The sequence below is a fragment of the Sarcophilus harrisii genome, chromosome 1 (assembly GCF_902635505.1).
Source record: "Sarcophilus harrisii chromosome 1, mSarHar1.11, whole genome shotgun sequence".
NCBI lineage: Eukaryota > Metazoa > Chordata > Mammalia > Dasyuromorphia > Dasyuridae > Sarcophilus > Sarcophilus harrisii.
In genome coordinates this window covers 163,167,034-163,179,337 of record NC_045426.1, presented here as the reverse complement: position 1 = coordinate 163,179,337, position 12,304 = coordinate 163,167,034, and the positions used below count along the sequence as shown (strand labels likewise).

The 12,304-nt window shown below is 33.2% G+C and overlaps 1 protein-coding gene across 1 annotated transcript in view; it reads right to left on the bottom strand.

Moving 5' to 3' along the window:
* TBCA (tubulin folding cofactor A) overlaps positions 1 to 12,304 on the bottom strand; it is an 86,845-nt gene that overhangs the window by 6,015 nt on the left and 68,526 nt on the right. The window contains exon 2 of the mRNA XM_003759424.4: positions 813 to 918. Coding sequence (XP_003759472.1) covers positions 813 to 918 — 106 coding nt within the window. The remainder of the gene's footprint in view (positions 1 to 812; positions 919 to 12,304) is intronic.

Below are 12,304 nucleotides of genomic sequence, written 5' to 3'. Positions count from 1 at the left end.
TCTTGCCCCATTTTTTTGTAGGACAATAATAATAGAATACTACATATAATGTCAGAATAAGTAGATGTACATTTGGCATGATTATGTATTATAACATGTTTTGTGTCTAAACTATTCCCCCCCATTTTAAAACATTTTTGTTAAAGGAAATGGATCATAGGGAAATGAGAGTGAAGAAAGCAGTAACAAAAAAGAACCTATGTGATAAGACCTGGAAAATCCTAAAATTCAACTAAAAATTAGTGGAAACGAGAATTTTTAGCAAAGTAGCAGAATATAAACTAACTCACATAAATCACCAGTCTTTTTATATATCACTAACAAAATCCTGAAAAAAAGAGATAGTAAGAGGTACTCTATTTAAAATAACTACAGACAGCCTTTTTTTTTTTTTTTTTTGGAAGCATACCTACCCATAATAAAACCAAGAACCACACAAACATAATTAGAATACACCTTTTTTGGTTATTATTTATCTCTATCCCTAAGAGAGGTAAATGTTCCCTGAGGATAAGGACTTTTGTTTTTTTATCCCTGACCTTAGCATAATCCTTTACACATTTTAAGTGATCAATAAATATTTGTTGAATTTAGGTGAATAAATATACCATAACAATCTATGAATTATTCTCATACATGTTATCTCATCATTTGTAATTCTAATGGGGTCATCCTCTTAACAAAAATATTCAGTTATTAGGTACTTCCATGTGATATTTTTCACATCAGTTTTTGTTTGGGAAAACATTTAAGTTAAATACATATTTGGTTTTAATTAATTTTCCTAATATTTATTGAAAATAGAATTTCACCTGCTTCTTAATAGCATAGTTTTCAGCATCTTCAGCTTTCATTTTGTCAACTTTTTCTTCTTGTTGTTTTGCTTCTTTTTCATACATCATTTTTTCTTTGACCAACCTATAAATAAATTATATGATCTTTAGTAAATGAATTTTCCTTTTCCTACAGAAAACTTGACATAGCTGGAAAACACAATTTTGAAAACATAAAGATTCTTATTTTTCCATTTATTTTTAATACACACTGCTTTATAAATTATGTTGGGAGAGAAAAATCAGAGCAAAAGGGAAAAACCATGGGAAAGAGAAAAAAAAAAGAAGTGAAAATAGCATGTGTGAATTTACATTCAGTTTCCCCAGTTCTTTATTTGGATGCAGACAACACAGATTCTTAAAACAAAAACCAATAGTAGACAAACTAGTTTGGGAAGGTAAGAAGTATAGTGGTCCATTGTGACTGCAACTGTAATCAAAATAAGTTATTTGTAAAATTCTTTGTTCATGATTACAAAGTAATTAAAAAGTCTCAAATTTGAATTCAAAGTCTGAGCTCATTGTACTATGATTTAATCCATCTGTGCACATTATAATCCATCACATAAAAGGATAGAACCAAAGTTAGAGGAAGTTTAAGGACATGGAAGTAGAGCATGGAATTGGGAGAAAATGGTATATTACTGACTTTATGAGTGGTTATGGCTGAACATCTGATAATAGACCTGTATCTTAATGAAAATAGGCCTTGGACAATGTGTATAGTCCTTCTCCATCTCTGCATTTGTAGTTTTATAGCACCCTTGAAAAATAAGTTTAGCTCCACTAGTATTTGTCTTCAGAGATCTAGGCTTACCTTTATGCCATAATAAGGCAATAAGCAGTGCATTGTATGATTTGAAATTAAAATCACCCCATATTTTAATATATGGACTTCTTAAAAAGACAAAATAAAGTTTAAGACACAAAAGCACTTGAATAAATTCCAACTAAACCTTAGTAAATGGAAAAGTCAATTACCTAAATGTTGTCTCACACTCTACTCCAATGAGAAAGAAAGGGACAAGAAGAACTAAAGCCAAGATTGTGAATCATTAAAGATTAAATTATGTTCTGCCCATTGGATTTACAACAGGAAATATAAAGATTTTCAGCAAGGATTATAATAAGTTATTAGTTATTTTATCTAAGGGTCATTATGAGAAAAGTGTTCTGTAAATCTTAAAGCACTACATGAAAATGAATTATTATCCTTAGTTAACCAGAAAATCCAATTAACCAGACTATGCTATCTTATCTTCCCCCAAGTAATTTTATTGATATCTTTTGTTTATACATTCATTACCTTTTCCCAATGTATCTTACCCCTATAGAGTCATTCTTTATAGCAAAGAATAAAAAAGAGAAAACAAAAATGCTTGAGCAAAATTAACCAAAAACACACTGAAAAAGTCTGGCATCTGCAGGTTCCACATCCACAGTACAGCAACTCTTATTTAGGATTAATGATAGGTATTATATTATGACATTCACTTTCAACATTTAAAAAAAAAATTACTGTAGTTCTTTCCATTGAAATTGTTGTGGTCATTGCACATAGTTTTCTTTGTTGTGTTTACTTCATTTTGCATCTATACAAATCTTCCTGTGTTTCTTTATATTCATCATATTCACAGGCTGTGGTACAATAAAGTAGGCAGCATGGGGTTTGGTAGGAAGATTATTGCATCTTTAATCAGGTCCTTATTTCAAATTCCATTTGTTTGCCTAGACCAAGAGCTCTTAACTTTTTTGTATTATGAACTCTTCTGGTAGTATAGTGAAACTTGAGTGAAAATATAATGATATATAATTTGTTTTCCTATCCAAGTTCACAAATCCTCTGAAATTTATCCATGGACCTCATGATTAAAAGTTTCTATGTTAAGTCTTGGGTAAAAAGAATCGGGTTTTTTGAGGGTACAGGAATAAGACAGAAATGTTGAATACAGACAGATTCTTTCACATACCTTAATAAAAATGAAATGATATTGCTATTGACCACTTAAGAGTGCCCAGTGAATAATTATCCTCTATAATATGTATAACGTAATATATAAGGTATGTTACATGTAATATATGATAATATAATATATTATGTATTATAAAAGATCTCCTAGCATTGTCCTTTTCCCATGGAAATTCTTAAGACTTATTAGAACCATGTGGGACCAGAGCAGACCTCAGGGATAGTCTTAATTCAGGATCCAATCTGTTCTCTAGTCTTTTTAGCCTTTGACGTTTAAGCAGGTCAGTGTATTATCACCTCTTGTGCAGTATACAAAAATATTTACTGCAGGGCAATTGGAAAAAGGAAACACGGAAATACTAAATTCAGTATGCTGCTTGAAAGGATTTCATTATTAATATTTTAAAGGACTTGAAATATAGTCATCTGAAAGCTGCTTATACAATAACAAATATTGTTTTTAGAGACTTGAAAGGAGTTACATAAATATGAATTGTTATTATTGATGCCTAAATATATCTTTTTTCATTATTTCATGATGTTGGAATAGGATTATTACTGGGCAGGGATTCTAGATTTAGAATCCATGGACTTGTTTCTTAAAATATTTTGATCCTATATTTCAGTAGTAGTTTGTTTTAGCCATCCCAAATGTTCACAAGGACTTTGTTTCAACCAGTGACAAAGCATTCTGAGTTCATATTGGTCTAATTAGTCACAGTCAGACACACTGTAACTTGACTCTTAACACAGTGATGTCATTTTAGTTTTCTTCAAGAATAAAGAGCAACCAAAAGTTTCCTTTGTAATCCTATGTTTTATTTTATGCATTGAAAAGTATTCTGAGAAGCAATCCATAAACCGAAGTTCATCAATAGATAGATAAAACTAGAATACCAGACAATTTAGGGCTGGAAAAGTCCTTAAAAGTCATCTAATTCAATTTCATTTTAGAGATGAAGAAATTGAAGCCCAAAAATTTTAGGAAGAATGGTGAACAAAGAGTTCTGCCATTTAACTAGGGCAAGTCAACTATGCTTTTAGGGACTTGTTTATTCAATTATAAAATTGAGAAGCAATCCATAAACTGAAGTTCATCAATAGATAGATAAAACTAGAATACCAGAAAATTTAGGGCTGGAAAAGTCCTTAGAAGTCATCTAATTCAGTTTCATTTTAGAGATGAAGAAATTGAAGCCCAAAAATTTTAGGAAGAATGGTGAACAAGGAGTTCTGCCATTTAACTAGGGCAAGTCAACTATGCTTTTAGGGATTTGTTTATTTAATTATAAAATCAGAGTTGGACTGTATGACTATGGTTCTTTCTAATTCTAGTTCAATAATCTTTAAGCCATCAGAACAAAGTTATACAGAGCTGGTAGAACTAGATCCTCTAATCCAAATTTTTCCCACATATGGGATTTTCCTATAACCTAAGAAATCAAAAATATTTCTATGATCACAAAATCTGACTCCCATATTTTTACAGAATAGAAAACTAAGGCCTAGAGGATAAATGACTTATTCAAACTCAATTCTTTCCTCTGCCATCCCCTTCATTTTTCTTTTTTTGTGAAGTTTATTTGGTTGAATTCACAAAGAAATGTGAATTCATTGGTCAAGGAAATACTTTGGAAACATCCATAACTGTTCTGAAAATTACAGTCTTTGAAAGTTATCTGTGGCTACTGAGAAATTATGTTGCTTTCCCAGTCAAAAAGCTAGTAATACAAGTCAGAAATGGAACATGTACCCAGGTCTTCAGGATCCCAAGGCCAATTCTCTATTATTACAATATAACCTCATACAGGATTTTGGTCCTATTATTTGCAATTAGATTAACCTTAAAAGAAATTAAAGGTGTTTTCAAAGTGGAAGAAAGTTGAAAAGCTATAAAATAAACTGATTGGCACTTAAAAGATCCCAAAGTAGATTTCTAAATCCTACATTATTCTTTTAAAGAAACTTTAGAATTTCAAGGGAAGGTAACATCTACAAAACAAACTAACATTTTGAAAAGAATAATAAGAATAACAAGAGAAGAATAAATGCTGCAAATTATAGATGATAACATAAACTAATATATTGCTATAGTTAAGAAATACAAGATGATTTCTAACTGTGTCAAGTAATGTGCTAAGTTCTGGGTACACAAACACAAGTAAAATAGTTCTTGCCCTCAAAGTGCTTACACTTTGCTTTACCCACAACACATGTAATGCTGTTTATTCTTGATGATCATGATGCCATGCATTCAAATGAATTAGGATTTGAGTGAGGAGGGCTGGAGGGTCTGGGGCAGGGTCACCAGCTTTACTTTCTCTTCCAGAATCATCTGGGTTCAGTGGCCAGATACAGAGCAGGACAACTGAATATGGTCTCTCCAAAGGGAGAACCTTGGCCTTTTGGGGAAGGAGAGAGGAAGGAGGCAATTGAAGTTGTGACTTGCCCAAGATCACACCACTAGTAAGTGTTAAATGTCTGAAAACAATTCAAATACCAAGGAGGTACAGTAAGGATCACCCAGGATCTAGCAGCTTCCACCTTAAAGGATTGAAGAGCTTGGAATCTGATATTCCAAAAGGCAAAGGAATTTGGAATGCAGCCAAGAATAAAATACCCCACTAAACTGAGCATTTTCTTCCATGGAAGAAGATGGGCATTCAATGAAACAGGTGAATTCCATGTATTTCTGACAAAAAGACCAGAGCTAAACAAAAAATCTGACCTCCAAGAGAAGCATAACAAAGTAAAAAGAATTCTTGAGAACTGTCTGTTATGAGTATACATAGAGAGTATATTCATAATTTGTTTTTACTGTTATAATATAAAAAAGGAACTAGAGGTAGAAAGGGGATAGTGCCAGAAAAAGGGAAAAGCGTAGGTAAAATCAGGGAAATTACATTTCACGAAGAGGCAAAGGAAACCTATTACATTTGAGGGAAAGAAGGGAGAAGGATGAACATTGTGTGAATCTTACTCTCATCAGATTTGGCTCAAAGAGAAAATATTAGGCATATTTGGTTAACAGAGAAACTTCTCTCACCTTATTGAAAAGAGGGAAAGGAAAGGCAAAAAGGGAAGAGAGGTAGGCTAAATAGAAGGGAAAACAGAACTACAGGAAGGCTAAATAGAAGGGAAAACAGAACTACTAGGGGAAAGGTACAAGAAAGGGGGAGGGCTGTTAAGACAAGTGGTGGTCATAAATTAAATACTGGGGAGGGAAAGGGGAAAAGGAAAGGGAAAAGTATAATCTGGGAATAATAAGATGGCAGGAAATACAGAATTAGTAGTTTTAACCCTAAATGTGAATGGGGTAAACTCTCCCATAAAGCAGAAGCATGCAGGAGACTGGATTAAAAGCCAGAATCCCACAATATGTTGTTTACAAGAAACACATTTAAAGCAGAGGGATACATCCAGAGTAAAAATATAAGGCTGGAGCAGAATCTATTATGCTTCAGGTGAAGTTAAAAAAAAGCAGGGGTAGCCATTCCTGATCTCAAATCAAGCAAAAGAAAAAACTGATCTAATTATAAGAGATAAGGGAAGGAAACTATGTCGTGCTAAAGGGTACCATAGATAATGAAGCAAATATCAATATACTGAATATATATGTACCAAGTAGTATAGCATGGAAATTCCTCAAGGAGAAGCTAAGAAAGCTGCAAGACGAAATATACAGCAAAACTATAAATTAGAAAATCAAACCACAAAATAAATAATAAGTTAAAGAGGTAAACAGAATACTAGAAGAGTTAGACATGACAAATCTTTGGAGAAAAATGAATGGAGATAGAAAGGAATACACTTCTCGGCAGTTCATGGAATCTAATACAAAAATTGACCATATATTAGGACATAAAGACCTCAAAATCAAAGGCAGAAAGGCAGAAATAGTAAATGCATTTTTTTCAGATCATGATGCAATAAAAATTACATTCAATAAAAAGCTAGGGGAAAATAGATCAAAAAGTAATTGGAAACTAAACAATCTCATTCTAAAGAATGAATGAGTGAAACAGCAAATCATAGACACAATTAGTAATTTCATCCAAGAGAATGACAATATTGAGACAACATACCATTGAAATAATAAATAACTAAGAGTTAGCTTTATGAAAAAAAAAAAACACAACAAAATAGATAAACCTTCAGTTAATTTGAGTAGAAAAAGGAAAGAGGAAAATCAAATTGTTAGTCTCAAAAATGAAAAGGGAGCACTAAGAGGAAACCAGAGTAATTATCAGGAGTTACTTTGCCCAACTGTATGGCAATAAATTTGACAACCTAAGTGAAATGGAGGAATACCTACAAAAATATAGATTTGTCCAGATTAACAGAAGAGGAAATAAATTGCTTAAATGGCCCCATTTTAGAAAAAGAAATACAACAAGCTATTAATCATCAGCTCCCTAAGAAAAAATCTCCAGAAACAAATGGATTTACATGTGAATTCTACCAAACATTTAAAGAACAAATAACTCCAATACTATATAAACTATTTGAAAAAATAGGGAATGAATGTCTCCTAATAAAATTCCTTTTATGACACAAACATGGTATTGATACCTAAACCAGGTAGGATGAAAATAAAGAAAACTATAAACCAAATCTTCCTAATGAATACTGATGCAAAAATCTTAAAATATTAGCAAAGAGATTGCAGAAAATCATGCCCAGGATAATACACAACGACCAAGTGGGATTTATACCAGGAATGCAGGGCTGATTCAATATTAGGAAAACTATTAGCATAATTGACTATCAATAACCAAATTAATAAAATTCATATGATTATCTCCATAGATGTAGAAAAAGCATTGATAAAATCCAACACCTCTTCCCATTTAAACACACTAGTGAGTATAGGAATGGGACTTTTCCTTAAAATAATAAGTATCATCTATTTAAAACCATCAGTAAGCATCATATATAATGAGAATAAACTAGAACCATTCCCAATAAGATCAGGAATGAAACAAGGTTGCCCACTATCACATTATTCAATATTGTATTAAAAATGCTAGCTTTGGCAATGAAAATGAGATTAAAGGAATTAGAGTAGGTAATGAGGAAATCAAATTATCACTCTTTGTGGATGATATGATGGTACACTTAAAGAACCCCTGAGAATCAACTAAAAGCTATTAGCAGAGTTTCAGGATACAAAAAAAATCCACATAAATCATTAGCATTTTTATACATTACTAATAAAATCCAACAGCAAGAGATACAAAGAGAAATTCCATTTAAAACAACTGTCAATAGTATAAAATATCTGGGAATCTACCTGTGAAAGGAAAATTATGAGCAAAACTACAAAACATTTTCCACACAAAATCAGATCTCAAAATTGGAAAAATATCGAATGCTTTTGGATAGGTCGAGCAAATATAATAATGATGATAACAAGAAACTATTTTTCTGACCTGGAGAAAAATAACAAAATTCATCTAGAAGAATATAAGGTCAAGGATTTCAAAGGAATTAATGAAGAGAAAAGCAAATGAAGGTAGCTTAGCTAAGAAATGGACTAGCTGATTAGTGGGATAGATTAGGTTCACAGGACAAAATAGCCAATCTAGTGTTTGACAAACCCAAAGACTCCAGATTTGGAGATAAAAATTCACTATTTGACAAAAACTGCGGGGAAAATTGAAAACTAGTATGACAAAAACTACGCACTGACCCACCAAGATAAGATCAAAATAGGTTCATGATCTAGGCATTAAGAATGATATTACAAATAAATTAGAAGAACATAGGATAGTTTACTAGCTCAGTCCTGTGGAGGAGGAAGCAATTGTGACCAAAGAAGAACTAGAAATCATTATTCATCGCAAAATAGAAAATTTTGATTATATCAAGTTTAAAAGCTCTTGTACAAACAAAACTAATGCAGACAAGATTAGAAGGAAAGCAATAAACTGGGAAAACATTTTTACATTCAAAGGTTCTGAATAAAGGCCTCATTTCCAAAATATATAGAGAATTGAGTCAAATTTATAAGAAATCAAGCCATTCTCCAATTGATAGTCAAAGTATATGAACAATTTTCAGATGAAGAAATTGAAACTATTTCTAGTCATATGAAAAAGTGCTCCAAATTACTTTTGATGAGAGAAATGCAAATTAAGACAATTCTGAGATACCACTAAAATACCTCTCAGATTGGCTAAGATGACAAGAAAAGATAATGATGAATGTTGGAGGGTATGTGGGCAAACTGGGACGCTGATACATTGTTGGTGTAACTGTGAATGAATGCAACCATTCTGGAAAGCCATTTGGAACTATGCTCAAAAAGTTATCAAACTGTGCATACCCTTTGACCCAGTAGTGTTACTACTAGGCTTATATCCCAAAGAGATCTTAAAGGAGGGAAAGGGACCCACATGTGCAAAAATGTGACAGCCCTTTTTTTAGTGTCAAGAAACTGGAAACTGAGTGGATGCCCATCAATTGGAGAATGGCTGAATAAATTATGTGAATACTATGGAACACTACTGTTCTGTAAGAAACGACCAGCAGGATGATTTCAGGGAAGCTTGGAGAGGCCTACGTGAACTGATGTTAAGTGAAATGAGCAGAACCAGGAGATCATTATACAATGGCAACAAGAAGACTACATGATGATCAATTCTGATGGATACGGCTCTCTTTAACAATGAATTGATTCAGACCAATTTCAATTGTTCAATAATAAGAGCCATCTATACCCAGGGAGAGGACTGTTGGAACTGAGTGTGGAGAATAACATAGCATTTTCACTCTTCCTGATGTTGTTTGCTTGCATTTTTGTTTTCTTTCTCAGGTTTTTTTTTCCTTTCTCAATAAAATTTTTCTAGTGCAGCAAGATAACTGTATGGATATGTATACATATATTGAATTTAACATATATTTTAACACATATTGGAATACCTGCCATCTAGGGGAGGAAGGTGCGAGGGAAGGAGAAGAAAATTTGGAACAGAAGGTTTTGCAAGAGTCAGTGTTGAAAAATTACCCATGCATGCATGTTTTGTATAATAAAAAAACAAAAGAAAGTAAAGTCACTAGAATCAGGAGAATATTATATTTATTATAAAGCAATACTGCAATGCTGATCAACTGTGAAAGCTTAAGTTAATGATCCAAAATAATTCCAAAGGATTCATGATGAAAAACTGATGAATTGAATGCAAATTAAAGTATAATTATTTACTTTTCTTTGCTATTTTTTTTAACAACATGACTAATATGGACATATGTTCTGTATTAACAACATGACTAATATGGAAATGTTCTGCATTACTTCACATGTACAACTGATCATATTCACCTTCTCAAGGTGGGGAAGAGAAAAACTGAATGGAAGAAAAAAATTTTAAAAATAGGGGAAAAATTCACTACTCTAAAAAGAAATAAGGAGGATCGGGCATCTATAGACTGCCCGATCTAACTCAGAAATCAAAAGGTTTATTCTAGGAGTTCTGAAAAGACAAAATGGAGTATATGAAAAACAGTACTGGTAGCCCAGGATTTCTGGGAGGAAATTAGTATTATTCCCAGCACCATCCCACATCAGCAGCAAAGCTAAAGATTGGAAGCCATAGGAATAGAGACAGAAAGTGGCCAAGGGAGTGGGGAGAGGAGTCCATAGCAGTAGATGGAACTCAGATGTAAGTTAAAGACCATAGGCAAAATTCAGCTAAATAACCCTTGCTTGAGATCAGTATGAGAGTAGTGTCTGCACCCCCAAAAGCAGGTAGAAAAGATCCAGGATGGAGCCTAAAGAAAGATCTTTTAACAAAAGGGAGCCCTTAGCCCCTAGAGAGATTCTAGAGTCAGAAGGGACCCAGTCTGAGTCACAAAATTCAGGAATAGATACTTTCCATCATAGACACACAGACTGCTCTCATCATTCAGAATTGGAGAATGACCCCAGCATAGTCCTATTTTCTCCTTGCTATGGAGAATGGGATTGAGACAGGAAAAATGAATAAACAAGGAAAACTTTAACTATCATGAGGAAATAAATACCTTGGGGTTTGGAAGATGCCTATGGAGGAAACCCTGAGAATAGAGATTCCACAAATCCAGATAAAGTTGAGAGAAAAAAATATCCTGGTCACAGGGACTACAGGAGTAAGTGGAAAAAAGGAAAACAAGAGTTCAGAGAAAAGCTCAGAAGGCAAAATGGTAAGGAAAACTGACATAATAGCAAGAAACCTATTTAAGAACTTAAATGCCTTGAAAATCAGAATAAGCCACAAAGGAAAAAATAACTCAAAAAAGAAAAACTAAAACAAAACCAAAAAATTGGAGGGGGGAGGAAAAGAATAGGGAATTTACAAGGAATAGAAACAGAAGAAAACCTAAGACATACACATCAAAAACAAATGAATTGGAAAACAGATCCAGGAGAAATAATCTAAGACTTTTAGACTGTCCTGAAAGTTATGATCAAAGAAAAAAGTCTGGATAGCTTATTTCCAGAAATACAAATAAAAACTGCTCAGAACTTTTGGAAAACAAAAGGCCAAGTAGAAATAGAAAGAATCTACTAGTCACCTCAGGAAAGAAACCTCTTAATAAAAACTTCCAGAAACTTAACTGTTAAATTCTGGAACTTCCAGGTAAAGAAAAAAAAAATGTTGCAAAACAGTCAAAAAGGAGGTTCAAGTACCGAAGAACCAGAACAAAGATCACACAAACTAAGTAACTACAACTTTAAGAAAGAGGAAAGCTTGTAATATGATACTGAAAAAGGTAAGAGAAAAATATATTACAATTACCTATTTGGAAAAAAATAAGTGAAATTTTATAGGGAAGAAAATGAAGCTTTAGTGATTTGGGGTGGGGGTGGGGAGAGGGAGAACAACAATAACAAAACCTAAATAGACAATCTGAAAGGAAAATGGCACCAAGAGAAACCTAGAAAGGTATCCATATGTTTAATAAAAATGAAATATGGTGGGTAATCTTCTGTTTTCATATAATTGGAGAATATAAAACAAATGTCTTCTCAGAGCTCTAATATCATTAAAGATCTTAAAGGTGAAAATGACATAGGGTCTGTGGGTGATTTTGTTCTAATGGTCTTATGAGAAATCAAACTGGAGACTTCTTCAGTCCTTGGTTCCCACCGTTGGGCGCCAAATGTGAAGATCGCATATTTTTAAATCAGCAGGAGTCAGGAATTCAAGTTGGGGAAAATCATCAGTCTTTATTCTCAGTGAAGAAGGATTGGAGGTGGAAGAGAATGGGCAATAGCAATGTGTGTAGCTGAGTCAAAAAGCTAGCTAGACCAGCAGCCACACCACCGGCAGCTAGGAGTATCGAACCCAGGCCCAATCTCTCTCCGCTTCTCTTCCTGTCTCTCTCTGCCTCCACCCACCAAAATCGTCATTTCCTATACAACACATCAGGACTTGCACGGAGAGTGGGCAGGGATCATTCTTTATCCAATCATGTATATTAATAGAGTATAGCCCAATTACTATTTAGCCTCATGTAC